General features: G+C 40.5%; 2 protein-coding genes across 5 annotated transcripts; one reads left to right on the top strand and one right to left on the bottom strand.

The window, feature by feature from the left end:
* Nucleotides 1-1,379: 1,379 nt before the first annotated feature.
* igflr1 (IGF-like family receptor 1) lies at nt 1,380-5,332 on the bottom strand. The gene is made up of 10 exons (XM_084557372.1): nt 5,140-5,332; nt 4,873-5,065; nt 4,559-4,586; nt 4,413-4,463; nt 4,268-4,318; nt 4,137-4,187; nt 2,892-2,985; nt 2,721-2,795; nt 2,458-2,541; nt 1,380-2,241 (listed from the first exon to the last, which is right to left on the bottom strand). The coding sequence occupies exons 1-10, from the start codon at nt 5,216-5,218 to the stop codon at nt 1,916-1,918; spliced, it is 1,032 nt and encodes a 343-aa protein (XP_084413498.1). The 5' UTR covers nt 5,219-5,332; the 3' UTR covers nt 1,380-1,915.
* On the top strand, nt 5,296-21,641 carry kcnj20 (potassium inwardly rectifying channel subfamily J member 20). 4 transcript variants are annotated; one of them, XM_084557368.1, is made up of 5 exons: nt 5,296-5,435; nt 5,785-5,936; nt 12,325-12,606; nt 12,919-14,113; nt 17,142-21,641. In XM_084557368.1, exons 3-5 carry the CDS (start codon nt 12,409-12,411, stop codon nt 17,507-17,509), a joined length of 1,761 nt encoding a protein of 586 aa, XP_084413494.1. In that variant the 5' UTR covers nt 5,296-5,435; nt 5,785-5,936; nt 12,325-12,408; the 3' UTR covers nt 17,510-21,641. The 4 variants fall into 4 exon arrangements, 3 of the variants coding, with proteins under 3 accessions (XP_084413494.1, XP_084413496.1, XP_084413495.1); XM_084557370.1 differs by having other exon boundaries at nt 5,298-5,439; XM_084557369.1 differs by having other exon boundaries at nt 5,306-5,443.
* The last annotated feature ends 6 nt before the right edge of the window (nt 21,642-21,647 follow it).

The following is a 21,647-nucleotide window of genomic DNA, read 5'->3' as shown; positions in this document are numbered from 1 at the left end:
TTATTTTATTGTAATAAATGAGTGTCGAAGGTTATGGCGACGAATAAGTGTCAACTGGAATGACACAGGAGCCAAGTTTGAATAACTGACTCACATTTATGTCACTGTGATGATCACTATGCTGAGGACCAGTACTTAGGATATAGTGGCATGAGGTTGCAGACATCTGACATGTCCTTTCTGGCCTACTGTAGAAGCGCTGCGGGTCAATGTGGAAGAGGACAAAGCAGAAATGTCCGAGGCTGAAAATGAAGCTGATGCGAAGAGCTGAAAGTTGCAGTTCCTCCGTTGACCACTTGAGGCTCCAGAGAGAGCCAGTGACCTCTGTGTCTAAAACTTCACCGCTGAAGCCAACATTTGTCTTGTCTCTGTTGCCCATTACCTCATTCATGACAAATACACAGGGCGGAACGTTTTATATAAAACTCTCTTGGGTTTAAATTTAATCAAGGCTGAAGGGCCTGGCTACTGTAGGCGTAACCCGTCACAGATCACTGGTTGTCACGGATTGTCTGCCTTGGTGTCACCCATGTAACACTTCAACTCTTTTCCTATTTTTAAATTAACGGGGTAGGGAGGTGTCGGGTGCAACCGAGACAGTGACAGACAGCCAACATATACCAGAAAAGCTTTGTTTGCTGGTCTAATTTTATTCTTAAAACAATGACACAGTTTCATACCAGCGCTGTTAGATTTAGTGGGTGCGGCTATAAAATAAACACTTCATCACCAACGTTGGCAACTGAGAATAGAAGACAAGAACTAAACTGTTCTCATCTGACCTTACGGGTGGAGTATATTAGTCACCACCTCAAATTTATGTTCGAAGCAGGAAAAATGGAAGGAATTGACTTTCACAGTGCCCAGACTGTGGTGGTGAAATGACTGTATCAAATCACCTCAGCCAAAACTGCAGCTCTTGTGACGTGCGTGTGGTCTACAGTGGGGGGTACCTGGCAAAAGTTGAAAGCTCGGGCCTCCAAATCCCCCACATCGAAATCGAGCATCTGCAGGATGTGCTGCACAAACAAGCCAGGTCCACGGACGCCCCCCCCCGCTTCACAACTTGAAGGATCTGCTGCTGACGCCTTGGTGCCAGATACCACAGCACACCTTCAGAGGTCCAGTGGAGTCCACACCTCGGTGAATCAGGGGGACCTACACGATATAACACAGGTGGTGATAATGTTGTGGCTGATCGGTTTAGCATCAACCAGTTAGGAAATCAAAAAGATCTCAGTATACAGATCCATAGAAATATGGATGTCCTTAGCTATAGGTGTGATAGAAAAAAATACATTATGCATGTATTCCAAAACAAAAATCGCTTCATGCTTCTTCAGGAAATTCAGGAAATGGAAATGAAACATGAAACAACCTTGTGTAAAAAATCTTTATTGGAATTGTTTAGCAGCATAAAAAAGTTATATTTCCATTCTTGATATATTCGGAACAGATATGGAGACAAGAATTGGTCTTTACTGGAAAGAGATCAATGATGTACGGAGAGAATAAAAAAAAACTGGCAGAACACGAGGAAACCTGGAAGCCATTCAGTCGGTTCATTAAAAAGGGAAGTTTATAAGCAGTTGAAGCACAGAGACATGCACAGCACTGATGTGTGAACGTTCTCAATATATATCCGAAAAAAAAAAACAAACAAAGGTGAAACGAAGGTCTCAGGCCTAAATGACTGGTGGGAAGCTGTGGTCTTACTCGGAACAACTGCGTGTGTGGTCGAGTTTAGCACTGAAAATGCCACTGGGGTGAGAGGTGAGACACGGTTCAGTTGCTTTGTTTCTTGGGACATAACACGTTTATCACTGAGAATCCTCACACGTGATTGAATACTGTGCATGTTCAGAAAAATATACTTAGGGACTCATAAATCAGCAGTGCAAAAGTATAAAAAAAACTACACATCCATCACATTCGGGTGGAGTTTTGCAAGAACAGCAACGGCGTCATTGCGCTCTATCTGCTGCAGGTGCTTTGCCAGGTGCCCCACGGTCCAGTCAGGGTGCCTGCTGGTGACCCCCTCCAGCACGGCTTTCAGGGGACTCTTACTCTCCTTCATGGAGTAGGTGTAAGTGATCCAGCTGGAGGGGAAGGAGCAGCGTGAAGCCAGGTGTTTGGTGTTCTTCGTTCCAATGCTGTCCGGATCCAACAAAATCACGAGCTCTTCCAAAACATCCAGATTGTCCAGCACAGTGTGCAAAGGCGCCCGTAGGACGTTAGCGCCTACGTGGGAAAAAAAACAAGAAGAAAACAAAACAGAGATGAGAAAAAGAGCAGACAACTGATTCGTTCATCTTCTGTACCCGCTTATTCCTGTTAAGGGTCACGGGGTCCTGCTGGAGCCTATCCCAGCTGTCATGGGGCGAGAGGCGGGGGTGCACCCTGGACAGGTCGCCAGTCTACAACTGATTCCACCCATTTAAAAAAACAGTCACTCACCAACAACGTCCTCCAGATCACTGTTACCAGATGAAGCGGAGAGGGAAGAGAAGCTTGGATTGGCATAAGCCGAGTTGTATTGGCCTGTGTTAAAGGCAGACACACATGTTTACACTTGGCGTGGTATTTTTCTAAACCAGAATAATCTAAGCAGAATAATTATGCGTTTCCCCTCCAAAGAATTACAGAGCGTCTGCACCCAAGGCAGACAGGGAGGAATTCACGTGCGCTCGTGCACTGTGCATTCCCTTGTGTTCACGTGCCTCTTTTCCGTTTAACTATGTAGGCAAGAAAGCTGACGAGCAAGAAGCAAAGCGCGATGCCTAAGGGTACCGCCCCTGTGGAGATACAAAAAAAAAAAAAAAAAAAGCCCAATTATAGTCAAGAAGAAATGTGCAATTGACGTTGCGTGATCACGTGCGTGTTTGACTCACATAGGGCTACACTGGGTGCCTCTGAAACTGCAGGGAGTCGTGATGATGCCTCTGGAACTGCAGGGAGTCGTGATGATGCTGTGGACGTCAGGGCCTGAAATGAAAAACTGGATGAGCTCATTTTCTTAATCCGTCAGTTCTGTAAAAACTAAATCCATCCAACCATTGCCAAAACCTAAAAGTGAAATCATATTCTAATTCAGTTTAACAAGGGAGACAGGACTCTTCTTCTGTTTTCACAGACTGTGATAATGAGGTTTAGACTGACCTACATTAGTGATGAATTAAAACAGTTTGGAAAGTGTCCAAAACGATCATCTGCGCTCTGTCTGATAATCCGATGCCATTTATTCCCTGACTCAAACCCTGACACTGAGGCATACCTGTCAAGTTTTGGATTTAAAAATAAGGGAAATTTTCCGGCGCCCGCCGCAAGCAGTCCCACCACCCCAACCAAGCTCCAGTATCCCTTATATCAGGGGTGCCCACATTTTTCTGGCTTGCGAGCTACTTTTACAATGACCAAGTCAAAGTGATCTACCCGTATATATATATATATATACATATACACATTTTTTTTTAATTGTCATATTAATAGTTGTTACAGTGTTAAAAGCTCTATCCATCTTTGTTTTTATTTTTATCAAGAAAAATTGGTGCACTGCACCTTTACAAAAATAGCGCTGTCTCTTTAAGAAAGACGGTAGTCTGGAGTTGTTGCGTGGCTGTGGATGTGTGCCTCTGAACTGAGGGCATGTTGCAACTATAAAGTAAAAATAAAGATGAAGCTTTGTCTTGCTGTTTGTTTTGGAGTTGCAATGGATGCATGTTTTAGACTAACATCAAAAAAAATAATAATAATAATAATAATTCAATGGCACGCGATCTACCCGCACTACCATCGCGATCTACAGTACCTGTAGTATGCTACTGCAGGTGGCAGTTATCGCGAGGCTAGTGACAGAGCTCAGATTGGGAATATTTTTATTTTATTTTTTTTACTCCGCCCGGGCCCGGGGTATTATTATTTTTTAATAACGCATGTTAAAATACGGGAGATTTACGGGAAAATACTAATACGGGAGGACGGCGGGAAAGAAGGGTAAAATACGGGACTTTCCCGGCCAAAACGGGATACTTGACAGGTATGCACTGAGGGGGCTTCAAGTGGGTTTCGTTCTATTTTCTAAAATTAGATCAGTCAGTTCCTTTCACCACCAAACAACCCAGACAGCTGTAGATTACCGGCGATACGCCGCTGGAAACAGGCGAGCCTCTGCTTGAGGTGGTTGTTTCCTGCGAAGAAGGAGAGAACAAAATTGTTCAGAACTCCTTCCCACACAAACCAGATCACAATAAAGTCTGCTGCGGATTACCGGCGATACGCTGCTGAGAGCAGGTGAGCCTTTGGTCGAGGTCGTTGTTTCCTGCGAGGAAGGAAGGGGGAGACAAAACCGTTCAGAGCTGCTCGTCACACCAGGCCGGGTCACATAATGACGGCTGTTTTTTAAAGATTACTACCGTTGAGACGCTGCTAAAAAAGGGTGACGCTTTCGGAGAAGTCGCCGGTTCCTGCGCCAGAAGAGATAAAATCATCAACGCCTTCGGACGACACCCTGCCTATATACAGTCATGCAGTCAGTGCATCAACCAACTCGCCTACTCACCGACACGGGAACAGTGGTAGGCTCGTTTCTATGGAAACGTCGGAAGGGAGAAAAAAACAAACAAAAAAAACCACATCAGGGTCTTACTTTAAAATAATAATAATAATAATAATAATAATAATAATAATAAAGTGCTGTAGAAATTTAAAAGCACGCCTGCCATTTTTAAAGCGATTTCTTGGCAAATGCAAATTTGCAATACAAAAGCTATATGCCTCATCGGTCCCGGCGGTGTCTGGTCTGTCAAAAGAAAACCTGAACTTCGCTGTGCAGTAGCTATTTACTTTTCCGTGATAAGGATGGAGCTTTCTTACCTCGACTCTTTGCAAATTGTGTCAGTGGTTGTGGTGCATTCTTTGACAATAACAAGCCCAGGAGGACAGGACGAGCAGGGGTGACAGCGCGGGCTGCTGCCATCGTTGAAAGTGCCCTCCTGGCATCTTTTGAAAGGAGACTCGTGGTGCCCTCCATCGTCATCACGCCCACAGTTAGTCGTAACATAATGCCCTGTATGGTTACAACAATATAATATAATAAAATATAATAAAATACAATAAAATAGAATATAATAGTTGACCTACCCGGCTTTAATGGACATAAAACACATTCTTTCCAAGCCCAGTATGTTACTGGATCAGGGCATCTGTCAGAGTGGCCCATCCTCCCAAAACTGCGCTAATAATGTTGAAATCCGCTACCTAAACCCTGGTTGCGCCACCCCCTTTACATGCAGGCTACGCGCAGTCTGACACACATCACTGTCGACTTTGAGACAGCATTTTTTTTTTTGCCGGATCTTGCCTAAATTTCTTGCTCATCACTGTGACTCCAACATCTCATGGATGCGAAAATTATTGCGCACGTCGCGGAATTTAAAGTAAGTAAGTAAGTAAATTTTATTTATAAAGCACATTTAAACACAGCATAGACTGACCAAAGTGCTGTACAGGGGATAACAAGGATTAAAACAAATAATACAGAAAAACACATTGGACCATTAGTCATAAAAACATAATTAAAAGGAACCACATAAGATAAGCAGGAGTACAGTAATGTCCGTAATGTTAAAGAGGTTGCGGTTGTTGAATTGAAAAATATGCGCAAATAAAATAGCTACAAGTCAACCACTGAGGTGCGTAAGGCAACAAAGGGTCTTGACAAAGAAATCGGTCTAAATGTTCTTCTTTTTCGTTAATCTTTTATTATTATTTTTTTTGCTTCTACAGCATACACGTCGCTGGAGTTCACAAAATTGCACAAACCCCAGCGAGAGGATGATGCAAGCAAAAAGAAAGAAGAAAAAAAAAAAATCTACATCACTGAGGTCAAAGAAAATTTGATGAATCACGTCTACCGGAGCAATTTCAGACAGCTCAGGGTAAAAAAAAAAAAGCCGACCACTGCAGCGATGATCAGCAAAAATCAGGATGTAATGAGGATGTACTGTGTTGGTGATCCACTCAGCAATTACGAAGTCCTGCATAGAAACGAAATGGAAGTGTATAGAGAATAATAATAATAATAATAATAATAATAATATAACGCACACCTGTATTTTCTGACAAACAACTGAGTTTCCTGAACCTTCATTGGGTTCCAAATAACAGTGGCTCCTACATTTCCCACAATGCAACACAGCAAGGTCTTTTATTTAACCCGTGCCTGAGAGAATAACTGCACACTTCGTTTGTAATCAGTTTGAACTCATACTACTGTTTGTACCGCGGACTTTCTTATACTCAAGACCACCCTGAGGTCATTTGTAGCTTTTGTACCACTTCCATCGAGTGTTTTGAATGAATGCGTGAATAGATGTTAATACAATCAGTGGAGCACAAGGTCTGACCAAACTTATTTCTTTCACTGGTGCTTTCTAATAAATATACTCCCATATAGTCACAGTATATCTACAGGGTTGTGACAAGGGTATTAATTCCTCTGTGTACAAGTTAATAGGTTTAGATAACTTGACGCATTGTCAACCCTTAGTCTCCGGACGCATTGGAAGGACAGCTGAGACAGCATTAGAGCTTATCTCCAGCTGGAGAGGATATCCATCTAAATCTTTTTCATTAGTATTTGTCTCTCAGGGCAACTGCAGTCAAACTGCAACATCTCCTTATAAGGAAGTACCCACAGAGTTCTGCCTGGCTGGCAGTCTGGCTGACCGTACCACTTACAGGTCAGTTGATCTCAGATATTTTCTCTAGACTGGAATCTACTGAAAATGTAAGTAAGGCAAGTCTGTAACACTGCAAAAAAAGAAAAGTTGGGTGAACAACTTTTACATTGTAAAAACTGAATACTTACACAGAATCCATTTTAATTTGGTTAAGTTAGTATAAGTTAGTATAGCAGAATAATTTAAGAGGAATTTAAAATTGCACACTGCTATAGTTTATAAAGTAACTCTACAATTTACAACCAATAACTTCTAATCAAATGTATAAATAATTACAGGTGCAACATATTCATTCAAAACATTTGTTTTATTTAAACTGTACCAGCCTCAAATCCCTTCCAACAGGGCCAAGTAAATGCAAACTAATGATACCCAATTGTGCTACATTGTGTACTTTTATACTCTGAGACTAAATGAAAGATCAAACATGAGTCATGTATACAAGACCAAGCAGAATTAGTGAGTGCCATAACATCCAGCCTCAATTTATAAACACCCAATCTAGGAAAAACCCAATGAAGTGCAAAATAAACGTAAGAGAGTGGGAGATCGAGGTACATAAGAGTGCAAGAGTGAGTAACTCCCTTTCAGAGAGGTCTGTGCCAAGTTCCATGAAAATCTTCTGAACAGTTTCAAATGTGTACCAGAGATCTTTTGGGTAGTAAAGGTTTAAAGTATAGATTGATCCAAAGAGGTAAGCAAAAGAACCTGGCAGGTCAGGGAGATCTTGAAGGACAATCTCTTCTTCCACTACAACAGCAACACTCACAACACTTTGAGGAGCTGCACTGTTATCATCCTCCCAAGACAGTGAGTATACTCACATACTTTGCCTGCTCCCCTTTGGCTCAGTGTCCTTGGCTCAGACAGGAAAAGACCAACACATTAATTGCAAGACATTAGTCATTAAAATACTTTAAATCAGAATAGGTTATTACTCTAAATTAATTCAAAATTACTGGATTCATACTGACATCAATTAGGCTACATCAAGTCATAGCCAGGACAGTACAACTTCTGAAGACACTCCGGGGCATTGGGAATGATGAAGGGAACAAGGAGGACAGAGAGGTAACGGTTGAATACAGCACTACAAATACAGTATAATAACATATTTACAATTTCTATTTATAACCACTCACAAGACAGGTCCTGAAGAGCTTCTCCTGGTTGTCATGGAGATACAAGGGAAGGCCCTTTAATGCTGCAGTTTGTCGATGTGCAGTGGTGTCAGATGTCTGAAACAAAGAGTTGCATGAAACATTACAAGATGTAATTGACATATAAGAAGTAGAGTAAACATGCAGGCAGCTATCCTCTTCCATATCCAGAAAAATTCCTGTTGATCGCTCGTAGCATGAGTGTTATTACCACTGTAACACTGCCAATGCTTCTGAAAGATGCAACAAGTCCTCCAACTTATACGACCTCAGTGGTCGTTTGTACATGCACTGGAAAACGACCCAGTGGGTCGTTTTCCTTTCTTGCACTAGCGCTCCTTCCGGTAACAGGAGAGTATTGCGGATTGCGGGGATTAATCCACTACATCGGTATGTCATAGTTGGACGAATTAAGGTAAGTACAGCAAATGTGTTTAATTAACATTTGAGAACAATATAACATGTTGTCAGCTCGTTTTAATGTTGATTCGCCTTCTAGTATACTATCTAGAATTACTACGGGGGATAATTAACGTTATAAGAGCTAACGTTAAATTAAAACAAGTAGCCAAAAGTTATTTTTTTTAAAGGTAGCTAGCGAGCTATCTAGCATGATAACAGTTACGTAAATATGACTTTTAGAAGACGTCAGGACATGCACAGGTGAATATCATGTTTGTAACCATGTTGCTAAAGCTAAATAAAGTTGTTTAAAAAGTGAAAACCTGGAATGGAAAAGGACAGACAGATAAGACAGGTGTCCATTGGTGTCTGTAAGCCGATTTTCAAATGTTATTATCATACTTTACATACTTAGTTTACCAATCACAGTATATATTGTTCTGAAGAGAAAGCGTTTGTTGAAGTAGTTAAGTAATGTATTAATATATAACTGCCCTATGTCTGAAATCAGGCATGGTCCCTGAGAACCTGAGGCCCTCTGACAGGTCAGAGTGATCATTGGATCATTTAAAGTGTGAAGTAGTACACGATGTACATACTAGATTGTGTACTACATGTACTGTGTTACATAATGCACCTTTTTATCTTGGCTACACTAACTTATCGCGACATCTTCAGATATAGGCTGTTGCATACATAGCCAGGTATTATGATTACAAAATATCTGCATACCTGAGGAATGTGTCGTTGTACATTTTCCAATAATCTTAAAGCAATTTAACAGTAATACTTAATGCTGTCTATCTGTCTGTCTTGCAGTGGGACAAAGTGGAAAAACTCCTGGGAGCCAAAAGACAACATTCAAAGGTAACATCCTGAAATAGCCAATAAATAGTTTGACACTGTTACTGTGTCATAGTGATTTTGTTATTGTTGCTGTGTTGTATGCCAGTTATGGAGACTGAGTTATTATGTATTCTTTGATATATTTGCTTTATGATCTGTTTTGCTTGATCTTTGAGGAGACAGGCTACATGACTTAATTAATTAATTCATCTTCTATACCCGCTTATTCCTGTTAAGGGTCGCAGGGTCTGCTGGAGCCTATCCCAGCTGTCATCGGGCAAGAGGCGGGGTACACCCTGGACAGGTCGCCAGTCTATCGCAGGGCTAACATAGAGAGACAGACAACCATTCACACTCACGTGCACACCTATGACCAATTAGAATCACCAATGAACCTAACCAGCATGTCTCTGGACGATGGGAAGAAGCGGGAGTACCCGGAGAGAACCCACGCAGACACAGGGAGAACATGCAAACTCCACACAGAAAGGAACCAGTCGGCCCATGGATTCGAACCTGTGACCTTCTCGCTGTGAGGCATCAGTGCTAACCACCCTGGCTACATGAATGATAAATGTTAATGTCTGGTAATGTTTTAAAATAAAATACCTGCCACCTGTCTCTGTCTGTGTTCATTTCCATTCAATTCAGTTTCATGATTGTTTACAGTTTATAAATTAGCAGCCTGAATAGGTTTGTTTTCACTAAAAAGGGTGAGGGGTTAACAGACAACTTCATCCAATCACACCCATTACAGTAGCTTAGCCAGCATAAAAGACAAGCCCATGTCATCAAGAAGTACATTCTTACCCATCAGCTGAATTTTTGTGCTTATATTGCTTGTTAATTACTCAGAATTGATTTAGTTTTGATTAACATTTATTGTTAAAGGCATAAGCTGTGAACCAGTAGTTACACTATAGGTGAGGATAGAAGTTACAATATTCTGAAGTCAAGGAATGCCCCGTGTCGCATATCCTCATTAGTGTTTTGTTGAGATGCTGTTTTTTCATTGAAACACACAGATGTCAGAAATGACCTATTGGACATCATAACAACGGTATGTGTAACTGATTTACTCAAAGTCCCTTGACAAATAGCTGTTGTGATGTTAGTTTACACACAGGTTCAAAATGTCTGGTGGAATTAATTGGCAAAAACAAATGAGCAGATACAATATAAATTACTAATTCAGTTGTAAATCTGTCAGATATGATTACCTTACATGATTTTTTCTCATTGTTAAAAAAAAATATCATGGACTGAGCCCTCAAAAGGCTCTCTGAATCTAAGCCTGTGCACAGCTGTGTTCATGAAATGTGAAAATCCATACTTTGTTGTAGGACTATAATAAAGATATTGTTGGAAAGGTCTCAACGTGGGGAATAACATATGTTAGTTTAGGGGTTGTAACTGACTCCTTCTTTGAACTATTGACCTTTGAACCCTGACTTCTGAGAATTTTTGAAGGCTTGTAATTCTGCATCAAAAGGGGCTATAGACATGGGACAAAGTGCTGTAGAAAGCTTATGAACTCTGCCTTTTGTGCCTGTGTGACTATACCTAGTGGATATAGACAGAAAGTGGGAGCGCTGTCCAAAATGGTATCTTTTCACCCACTTGACAATTATATGCTTAAATTCTGGTAAGAAATGTGTTTCCCACAACCTTAAAACCCTGGCTATGTATTCATTTTATTATTTATAACCTCCTATTCAAGGAAATCACTAATCGTGGTAGAAACTACAAATCCCGTGAGCTGCGACATATAGCTTGATACCAAGTCACGTGATATTTGTAGTTTTTTGATTTCAAACATATATGTTAAAATAGGGTTGTAAAAAGATATATATACTGATTACATCGAATATCTAGTATTGCCGAACTAGCGATGACATTGCTTTAAGTCGATATATGTAAAGAAAAAGTAAAGAGAGTTTATTTAGGATGTGTTTAGAACCGCGCAATATAGATTTATGCCAAACAGCATTGCAGTTTGGTTCTCCCGCGTCAGTAGGCAGGGTTTGGATTGGTTTATCTGCTGAACACATGAAATATTTACTACAGCCGAACTTGTAACGGCAGTGATTATAGTTGCTTTAAGTTAAGAAATGACACACAACACTGCATTTGAGTCGTTTATTTGAAAATATTATGAAGCTTTGCTGTAGCTTGGTTGAGCGGCAGAAACCGAACGCAGCCAATCCACGGCTTTCTCCCGACCTCATAAGATTCTTTTAATAATACAGTTCAAAATGCACGTGTGGACCAGGTTTAACGAATGCATTGAGTAATATGGCATTACCAGCATTCACTTTGAGGATGTGGGTAGTATTTTTACACTAATCGGCTCGTTTTCTACCCCGGGATGACGAAGGAGGTTGACCGGCCGATCCGCTCAGGAGGCCGGCCGTTCGTTTCTGAGATGACTCGCCGCCCCCGGTTCCACAGGTGGCGCTTCACTTCTCCGAGAACATCGGAGCAAACTTCCAACCAGGCGTTATTTGGATAAACTGATCACATATTGGGGATCTACATCGTTACTTTCTAGCATGAAAAAATATTAAAACTTAATAAAGTGACGTATTAACAGCTATAGAGCGGGAATTAAAACAGCTTTTAGCCTGCTTATTACGATGCCGCTAGAGGGCACCAGCCAAGCTAACAGCTAGCTTTCGCTAATGACTGAAAAGCTGTCTGTGTTTAAATGTTGAAGATGTGTAGGTTGCCTTCTCCATTAATCTACAACATACTGCACAACACCGCTCAGAATAAAATTCCTGCATCATTTTAACTTAATTTAATTAAAGGTTGGTTAAAACGTATCTGTGTGGCTCCAGCTCGAGGCAGCACAGCCACAATGAGACTTCAAGTGAAAAGTGCCAACTCAGAAAGTTGGCTTTCCCAAGTTTTACAAACTTAAATTACTGTTTTAGGCCAAAAAAAATACAAGTTGGCTTTTTTTTTGCAGTGATTGAACCTTTCAGCAACAAGGTCATTTCAAAGGGATTTACGCAAAAAAAAAACATCAAAATGGAACTCAGCGAGGGAGTGGAATTTCCAGCAAAAGCGAAGCAAAACACTCACCATTTCTCAATGACCTAAAACCTGGAATGTAATAACATGACAGTTCCAAGACAAACATCCTGTCTTACAATCTTCTCTCATGTCCTCAGATCATCTGGATGAACTGGAATAACCTCGACCCAAAGCCATAACCATGCTCAGCCTCTAGTGTTTACTGCCTTTGCATTTCTGTAATGTATCTGGGTACAAGAGACTATAATTCTGAGACCACAAGGTGCTCTGGATTTACTCGGAACATGGGGCCTCCCGGGTCCACCCAGGACGAGACAAGAGGACGACGAACGTCTATGCCCTGTCAACCAAAATCTATCATGGTTGTCCATTCCACACCTTCAGGAGAGAAAATTCAGTGTGAGAGCTTTACAATAAATGTAAGTCACTGAGCTGTGATCTTTTGCCTACTTTAAACAAAGGATAGTGAGTCCAGATAGTGAGTTTGCTATAGTTTGAATGTGTGTGTGTTCTGGATTGAAAAAAAATAATTGCAGTTGTTCTAAATGTCTCTTTCACATTAATAAATACTGTGCAGAAGTTGTACGTGTAAGTCTGGAATGTGCCATAATGGAAAAAGATGATGCAAAATAAAAACTGAGCAAGTCTGATGTACACAGATAACCTTTAGAAAAAGCTTTTGTAGGAGGAGAGAATGAAATAGCAAGATTCATGTGTTTTCCTTTTCTCAGACAGAAATCGACAAAATACCAGACATCATGCCAGGAACTTTTCCTGACCTTGCAACCGCCAAGCGCCGCCACAGAAGTACAACAGACATTCCTTTTCGGGGCTTACTCCACCCTACCAGCCTGGGTCTAACAGATGCAGAACAGGCCTACTTGCGTCGATGCTCATTGAGGGACACCAACAATGTGTCGCGCTGCCCTCGCCACGCTCTCAGTGTGCCCAACATGGGGAGCGCCAGTCCGCTTTGTGTCATTAACAGCAGTCCTCTCCACAACATCCCACTCTCACCGGCGCGAAGCAGTATATCCAGCCCTGCTAGAGAGATGGAGAGGCTTGCAAAGGCTCGCAGTAAACTCCTGGAGAGTGAAAGTAACCAAACACCCACGCTTCCACCAGAAACTAGACAACAACTCCGCTATGTCGCCAAAGATGGAAAATGCCGCGTCAACCTGTGTCACATTTCTGAGAGGGGGCGTTTCCTGTCTGATATCTTTACCTCTTTTGTGGATCTCCAGTACCGCTGGTTCCTATTTGTTTTTATGATGTGCTATATCACCACATGGTTCTTGTTTGCTGGGCTCTACTTTTTTAGTGCTTCCGTCCGAGGCGACCTAGGACAAGAGCGACCTCTCGACCATAGCCCCTGCTATTTGGGCATAGACGACTTCATTTCAGCTCTGCTCTTCTCGGTGGAGACACAGCGCACAATTGGTTACGGGTCTCGTACAGTGTCTCCCACATGCCACGAGGGTGTGTTGTTGGTCATGATGCAGTGTATCGTTGGGTCCATGATAGATGCCCTCATGGTGGGCTGCATGTTTGTTAAAATATCCCGTCCTAAGAAGAGGGCAGAGACACTTCTTTTCAGTCGCACTTGTGTCATTTCGAACCGGGACGACCAGCTGTGTTTGATGTTCCGTCTAGGAGACCTGAGAGAAAGCCACATGGTGGACGCAAAGGTCCGTGCAAAATTAATCAAGTCCCGACAAACAGCAGAGGGCGAGTTTTTGCCACTTGAGCAGACCGAGATAGACCTTGGTTATGAAACTGGATCAGACCGACTTTTCCTTGTGGAGCCTCAAGTTATTCAACACAATATTGACTCCAACAGTCCGCTGTGGGATCTGGGCCCAGAGCAGCTTAGACGGCAACAGTTCGAGATCATTGTAATCTTGGAAGGCATTGTTGAGGCCACAGGTGAGTAATCAACAACAGAAGGTGAAACAGAAGTAGATATCACAAAAAGGGAAGCAGACTGTGAAGTTTCTACTTAATCCTACTGTGTTTTGTTTATTTTCTTTTTGCGTTGCTAAAGAAAATGGCTTTAAATTGGCTCTAGCTATGAAATCTCACAAGGCTGCGAATAAATCTCTTTCATGGAAATGCTTGCTAGAGACAAGCCCAGTATAACTTTCATCGGTATGAGAACCGCATTACAAAACATCCAGACTTACCTCACTGTTTTTTTCTGGACGGTGTCTTCGGCAAAGCTGCATTTCAAGAGTAAATATAAAGACACAAGAATGAACACATGCATCTTTGTATTGTATACTCTATTTATATGTACTGAACGAAGAAAGTGCTGATTACATTTTGTTTCAAAGCTTCGGATAAAGATAAACACGATAGCCGTTACTCACTCAACTGACAAATATTCCTCTTGCTGAGAATTAGATGAAAACACTGTGACCGCCTTTTCAAGACTCACTCCTCAAATAGCAAATGTACACTGCAACTAACCTTGTGTGACGCAAAGGATCTTACTCCAGACATTTTCAATGTTCCAGCTCCTCCATGGTGAATTTATCTGGATTATTGTCCTGCTGTAAAAAGTTTCTTTTTATTGCATGATATTTGTATTCAGAATATTGCAGACCTTCAGTACAGTCCTGAAAAAAGTATGTGTGAATGTGTTTTCCAAGCTGCTTGCAACAGAATCTTGCTCTGTATTTTACCACAGCCATGACACATGTTTTTGTTTTTTTTTCATCAAATGCTTTTCCCTTTTCCTTCTAAACACATTTTAGGTCATTGTGAAAAAAGATCCAACATGTTTGCTTTGCATGTCTAAAATATGATATAAATACACGCATATGTGTATACACACAGACACACACACACACACATATCAGTGCATTTACTGTTCAGCATATCCTCTAGAACAGGGAGGCTCAGGGACAAAGGAAGGAAGGAAGGAAGAGAGAAGCATAATATCTTTTCGTACCATTCCAAAGAATGTATCGTGGTATTCTCACGATTACAGCTCAAAGCTGTACAAATAGTGAGTGGAGGGTTTTGTCAACCACATCATTATACAGAAAAGTTTCATGATGTGAGATGACTACGTTTTACTGATGAAAAACCTTAGTGAAGTCCCCTTAATTTCCCTTAAATGACTGAGATCTTAATCCGGAGGTTTGCCGTTCACCACATGCCAAATGAAATAACACCTTCCCAGAGTGCAGACATGATTAAACACTCAACAATCTATGAGGCAGACAACGCACTCTGCTGTTGGAAATGGTGTCATGTCTACTTGCAGTACTGAAAAATTCGATCAAATTATTTCAAACGCTGCTTCTATCCACAGTTTATCCTTAAAATATTGCAAGGACAGAAAAATGGCGATAAACGTTTGGAACTAAATGATTACAAACTCCTTAATATCCCATTCTATGTCCTCTCACTGTGCTCGGGACAGGGAGGCAACAAAGTAGTAGAGCTAGTTCAAATGCTTGCCAGATGTGCAACAGCCCAGTGTTAAGACCATCCTTGGGGCAAACCCAGTATTTGTTGCGTGACAACCCCTCTTTACTGTGGTATGGACCACAATACTCACATGGTTCTGAGAGTCTGGACCCACTGCAAGTTCATCTGGCACTAGATTTGGAGCTAAAAAGATACACAGTAAATACACACTGGGTATTATTGTAAAAGCACTTATGCTTTTGTATTTGTTTATTTCAAAAAAAGTTGTTGTTTGTACATATCTGTGAGTTGCAAAACCCAGCAAACTTTGTTTTCAGTATCTGGTGGCACAGCTTTGTGTTGCAATAACAGCAACTAAACATTTAACCGCTTATCAGAGCAGCTGGGAGGAATTTCAGACCGTTCCTCGGTACAGAACCACTTCATTTCTGATTAGTTGGTGGGTTACCAGAACAATTTTCATTAGATCATGGTCAGTACTTTCCAAAACATTCCTTTTGTTCGTCTTTAACCATTATTTTGTAAAACAAACTGTGTGCTTGGAGTTGCTGCAAGAACCAGCAAATCAGGGTCATACAAGGACATAATCACTCCCTCGACGGGACGACACGACTGGAATGCAGTGCAGTTTTGTCTCCAAAACAAAAACACTGGACTAGACTGATCCGTCCACAAAACCACAAAACCTTTTCCCAGTAGTCTTCTAGCTTGTCAACATGATGGTGGATTAATTAACATGAGAGAGGCCTTTAGTTTCATAGTAGTTACCCTGGTTTCCTTTGTGACCTCTAGGACTATTATCCATCATGCTTTTGGAGTGATCTTTGTTGGGTGACCGACTGTGCAGGGTAACAGTCGTCTCAAATCTCCTCATGTCTTTAGAGATGGTTTTGTTCCGTTTCAACCTTTTCCATGTGTTGTGAAGCTCTGACTGTGACAAATTCCTTTTTTTAAACAAATCTGGGCCTTGAACGACACTCGAGTTCAATTACATTGATTGAAATCACGTATGAACTTGAAATTAACTTGTAATTGTAGAGGTGCACTTCATTTTGCACCTCACAGATATGTACTATTGGCTCATTTTCCCAAATAACCAAATACATGAATACAATATTGCTCTGTCAGTTGTGTAGGACATTGTGAAGGGTTCAAAAACGTTAAAGAGGCACTGTATGTGTTGTTGCAAACAGATAACGAAGCTGCGCATTTTCAAGGAGAAAACATTCATTACAACCCCAGCATTTTTCATGTGTTAACAACTCTTCTCTTGCATGATATGTCATTAAGAATATCTCGAAAATACAGTGGTGTACGGTATCCAGATTCCATTTAGCCAATTCAGTGTCATTGTCCTGTATTGTGCATGCTCTTACATTTCTTATGTAATTAAGTTGCAACTAAGTGTGGAGATATTGTGACATTTTGCGGCAAAGGGTGTGTACAATTTTAAAATATGTTCATTATTCTTCACAGAACCACTAACCACTGCTTCCATCTCATTATTTCAACACAGGGATGATGTGCCAAGCCAAAACATCTTATATTGAAACAGAGATTGAGTGGGGCGCTCGTTTTGAACCATGCATGACGCTGGAGAAGGGCTCATTCAGAGTGGACCTGCGTAGGTTCCACACCACCTACAAGGTACCTCTGCCTGACTGCAGTGCCAGCCAGGCACACCAGTTAATGACTCTTGCAGACGGTAAACTCCAAAGCCACAGTAAAGCTAGCCAAGACTGGGAAAACTGGACAGAGGGAATGGCTGAAGAGGACAAGGAGAAGCAACCGGCCTATGGAGAATTTACTATTGATAATATCCAGGAGGAGAGGATGTCTGAAGGGAATGAAAGTGAAGCGAGTACAGAAATAAACATGCCATGACAGCAGCTGATACACAATTGTTTAATATTTATAGTTAACAATTTGTACTGGTGGGGAGACTGACACTGACATATCACAGAGAGGCACAGGTGTAAATCAAAATAGATGAGAGGCACATCTGCATCCAGTAATACTGAGGTGTTTTCCACTTCAAGAGCCTAAAATAAGAACAGCATTTTGTCTTTTTGCTATTAAAACAACCAGTGCACTGAACTGAATCCCCAGATCACTGTCCTTTGACCCCCAGAGTTTAGGTCATCAGATAATAGCCAATATCTGTCACCTTTTCAGTCTTTAAGATATTTTTATTTTACTGTTTTGGTACTCTGTTTGTAACATTACTGGAAACTACTTCACATAATCCAAAATACAAAACTTAACAAGAGAGAAAGTTAACTAACACCCTGCAACGTCATGGTAGACAAGATTCAAGATGAACGCCCCCCCCCCCCCGCCCTGTTGTGGTATTCATATCCTCATAATTGGGAATTTTCCAGTCCAGAGGTCCAAGATAACGAGTTGTGATCATAGTGACGAGTAAATAAAGTAAATTGTGATGTATTATCGCATAGAGTCTGTGCTGGGCATATTGACAATATGACATAGTCAGTTTGCATACAATCGTATAAGGAGAAAACGTAAAAAAAAAATAATAATAATAATAATAATAATAAAATAGCAAAAGAAATTTACAAGCAATTCACCTAGTTTAACAACTTGCCATTGGTGAGATTAGTTGGTAATTCACTATTCACTGTGAGAAAACAAAGTCAACTCTGGTTGATAGCAGGATCAATAGACTATACTGCCACCTCCTGGCAGAAACGGGACGCTACCTCTGGAGTTTAACACCACCTGTTAGTTTAAGACTATTAAAAGCTAATTACAGTAACAAAATACCCTGAAGTCAGTAGGCTACCTATCATAGCTGTGCCGTCAGGAAACCAGTTGTGCTACCCATTGTGCTACCATGATAGCAGCCGTTACTTATTCACAGTATATAAATGGTGAATTAAAAAAAATAAATAATAAAAAAAAAAAAATTAAATACATGCCGACAGTTCGGTGTCTTCGTTCGTGTTACACTACAAGGCTACATTTCACAAGCAAGAAAAAACACACGTCCTAACCCATAGATAGACTATAGAAAAGCGTTTGTATACTCTATGTCCAAACCGGGTGGCTAACAACAGGCTAACAACAGCTAGGCAACTTGCATTAAATTACACAGTTGCTAAATTGTTAGCCTTGGTAGCTTCTAGACGCCAGCACTCACCTTGTCGCGGTGTTCTCCTGACTTACGGCTGATGTCACCACTTGAATGCTAATCAACACGTGTCGTAACCAGGAGCTCACAATTTTCGTTTTAGAAGGCCGCAAAAGTACCACTCATCTCGGGACACCTTTAGGTTTCCAAAGGAGCGGGTTTGAAGCCCTGTGTGGTGGCTCAGCATGTCGCCATCTTGTTAACGCCCCCATCCCTACTGTAAATTAAAAAAAAAAAAAAAAACGGGCAAAAAGGTGGAATAAGTAACCTCTGAGGGTACCAACTTGCCACAAAGAATCTACACAACTTAAAACCGTAATTTAAACAAGTGAATTATATAAAAAATGTACCCCCACACAGTGATTAGGTCCAGAGACCAAAACAGGTTTTTTTTGTTTGTTTGTTTGTTTCTATTTAAGATACATAACTGCCGTCTGAAGGGCTTGTTTCCCCTGTAGGCTATCTATGAGCTGGTTGAAAATGCTGGTTGATGAAATGTTTCTAGCTAACTTATTTACTATGAGAGTTCTGTAAAGGGACTTTCATTACTTGATACCTGATATTAAATGCAAAAGACATGTAGCTAAATAAACAAACGGTGTAATTTTTGTATTCTATGAGTCTAGAGACAGTTACTTCTTATATTAAAAACCTTGCATGTCTGCTTGGCCTACATAACGCTTTCAATTTTAATGTGACTGGAAAACAACACGTGTTTGGCAAATATGATTTATTCATTAACGTAACCTGACAAACTAATGTAGTTCGTTAAAGATGTGCCCCTTAAATGTCTTTAAACATTTAAACACTCATTTTGTACTACCACTGATTGACAGGCCTGTCTTTATGGGTGCTAGGCTTCAGTTGGAAAACTGAAATATTTAGCTAGTGGTAATTTTGGCGGCTTCAGTTTCAGGATCCTGTCATAGCCACTGTTAACGATATTAATGACATTTATGCTTTCCCTTGGCATGTCAACGTGTCTGCTGTATGGTGCTGCATCACTTGTCAAAGTTTTCAGTTATTGCGAGATGTCATGTAGTGCAAATACACAAAAGCAGAGAGTGAATCAGTGATTTCTCAAAATGTAATAATTCACATTAAGGGAATTTGCATTTTGCCCAGAGGGTGGTTTTGAAAAACGTATTTTTCTCCGTAACATGACCAATACAAGTGCTTATCACAGCATTGCATTTGCTGCTCGGCCATTGAATAGGAAACATCTTTTGACGGATGCCTGTTGGCCTTAAACTAAGAAAGAAAGTTATGATAAATGAGCTTGTAGCCCCCTAACACAAAACACATCAGCGGTTTTGTTTGTCCACACTGTCCCAATGAATGTTATGAAATCTTTGACTTATTTGGCTGTTTTAAAAGTATGATTAAATATTAAATATTGGTATAGTTTTTAGAGATAGGAATATTGGACAGCATATAAGAGTAGCAGTTGCAGTATTTTTAAATAGTCTTGGATACGTCAGACTGCCCAGTAAACTGCTTTTGTAAGACTTGATAATAAAATACGTCCTCTTCCTCCACTGTTTCAACATTTATAATCAACATATATTTTATGACCAGTACAATAGGACAGATTTGCAATATTGTTTATGTGATACTTTAGTAGTCACTGACATGGAATATTGATCAATTAAAACATGTAAAAGAAAGATGAGTCAAACATTGATTTATTTATTACTACCTGATTCACATGAAGATGATGCTGTATAAATCAACACATTCCTTTCAGTGGAAACAGGCCTTAAAGCTCCCTCTAGGAAGCAACTTGCATTTCTGCAAACATACATGTTGTATTTTACAGAAGTATATCAGCTTTAATAAGAAATACTTTTAAGACACATTTTAATATGTTTGTGGCTTTTTAGACCGTGTGGCATCTGACTGACAATACAGACAATTTACTAATGAAAATGTTAAAAAAAAATTAAAAAATTTAAAAAAAAAAATGGAAAAAAGCACTGGGCGATTACAAGCAAGACATGGCTGCAAAAACTCTGTTATCTCAGCACAATTCATCAGTTTAATTGAAGCACATTAATGAGATGTCAAGTGACATCTTTAGTACTTTTGAGTTCCCTTTAACCATCTTTATTTTACCACTCATGAGCTTTGGCTGAAATACTTCTGCTTAAAGGAAAATAACAGGACCTGATGAAAAGCCACTATTTGAATTGACAAAATAATACAATACAACTTTATTAAAAACACATCATCACATTAAATAACACATCATAACAAAGATGGCTATATGAACAATTTTTTTCGAACACAAATCTGGATCAGTGAATGTGAACTGTTTAAATGTTTCAGCACTTAATAAAAACCTTCCTTTAGTCTGTCTGCAAATGTAATATCTAAGCCTCTGGTCCTATTTAGGCAGAGTAATGCATATTTGAGCACTGATGGCGCGAGAGAGAGAAAGAGAGAGAGTTACAGTGTTTGCCCTCCTGAGGGTGCTATAATCCTGGGTCAAACTTGCGAGTCTTACGCAACCAGTCCAATAATTGTGAAAGTCAGAGGGAAGATGCCTGCGTCATTCATGAATGTGAGATGTGGTTTTAATGCACGGTAAACACTTTCGGTACCTTTACTGACATGCCATCGCGAATTAGTGATGCTTTTTTCTCCTCTTTTGTTGTGAATGTGGAACAGTTTCAGTAAGACGTTATTGCTACCCCCACAAAAGGCCCAGTTTGTGCTCATGTATTATTAGTACTTCAAACAGCGGTGAGTGTTGTTATCGTCAGGGATTAGAACAAAACAGATGGCTAGCTCTGTGTATGATAATAATACATGAGAAAAAGAAACTAAACAGGAGAACTTTGCATGGTAGGCACCTGGGCCTTGAGAGGC

The sequence above is a fragment of the Chelon labrosus genome (genome assembly GCF_963514085.1).
Source record: "Chelon labrosus genome assembly, chromosome: 12".
Classification (NCBI taxonomy): Eukaryota; Metazoa; Chordata; class Actinopteri; order Mugiliformes; family Mugilidae; genus Chelon; species Chelon labrosus.
The sequence above is the reverse complement of the archived record's forward strand: the minus strand, read 5'-3'. Positions and strand labels throughout refer to the sequence as shown.

What these genes read in the sequence shown, in the direction of transcription:
- kcnj20 (XM_084557368.1), top strand. Translation starts at nt 12,409, where the DNA reads ATGTATCTGGGTACAAGAGACTATAATTCTGAGACCACAAGGTGCTCT. An exon ending in GTGAGAGCTTTACAATAAAT is followed by an intron (nt 12,607 to 12,918) that starts GTAAGTCACTGA and finishes TCCTTTTCTCAG; the next exon opens with ACAGAAATCGACAAAATACC. An exon ending in AGGCATTGTTGAGGCCACAG is followed by an intron (nt 14,114 to 17,141) that starts GTGAGTAATCAA and finishes ATTTCAACACAG; the next exon opens with GGATGATGTGCCAAGCCAAA.
- igflr1 (XM_084557372.1), bottom strand. Translation starts at nt 5,218, where the DNA reads ATGGGCCACTCTGACAGATGCCCTGATCCAGTAACATACTGGGCTTGG. An exon ending in GGCACCCAGTGTAGCCCTAT is followed by an intron (nt 2,796 to 2,891) that starts GTGAGTCAAACA and finishes GTATCTCCACAG; the next exon opens with GGGCGGTACCCTTAGGCATC. An exon ending in CATAGTTAAACGGAAAAGAG is followed by an intron (nt 2,542 to 2,720) that starts GCACGTGAACAC and finishes CCTTTAACACAG; the next exon opens with GCCAATACAACTCGGCTTAT.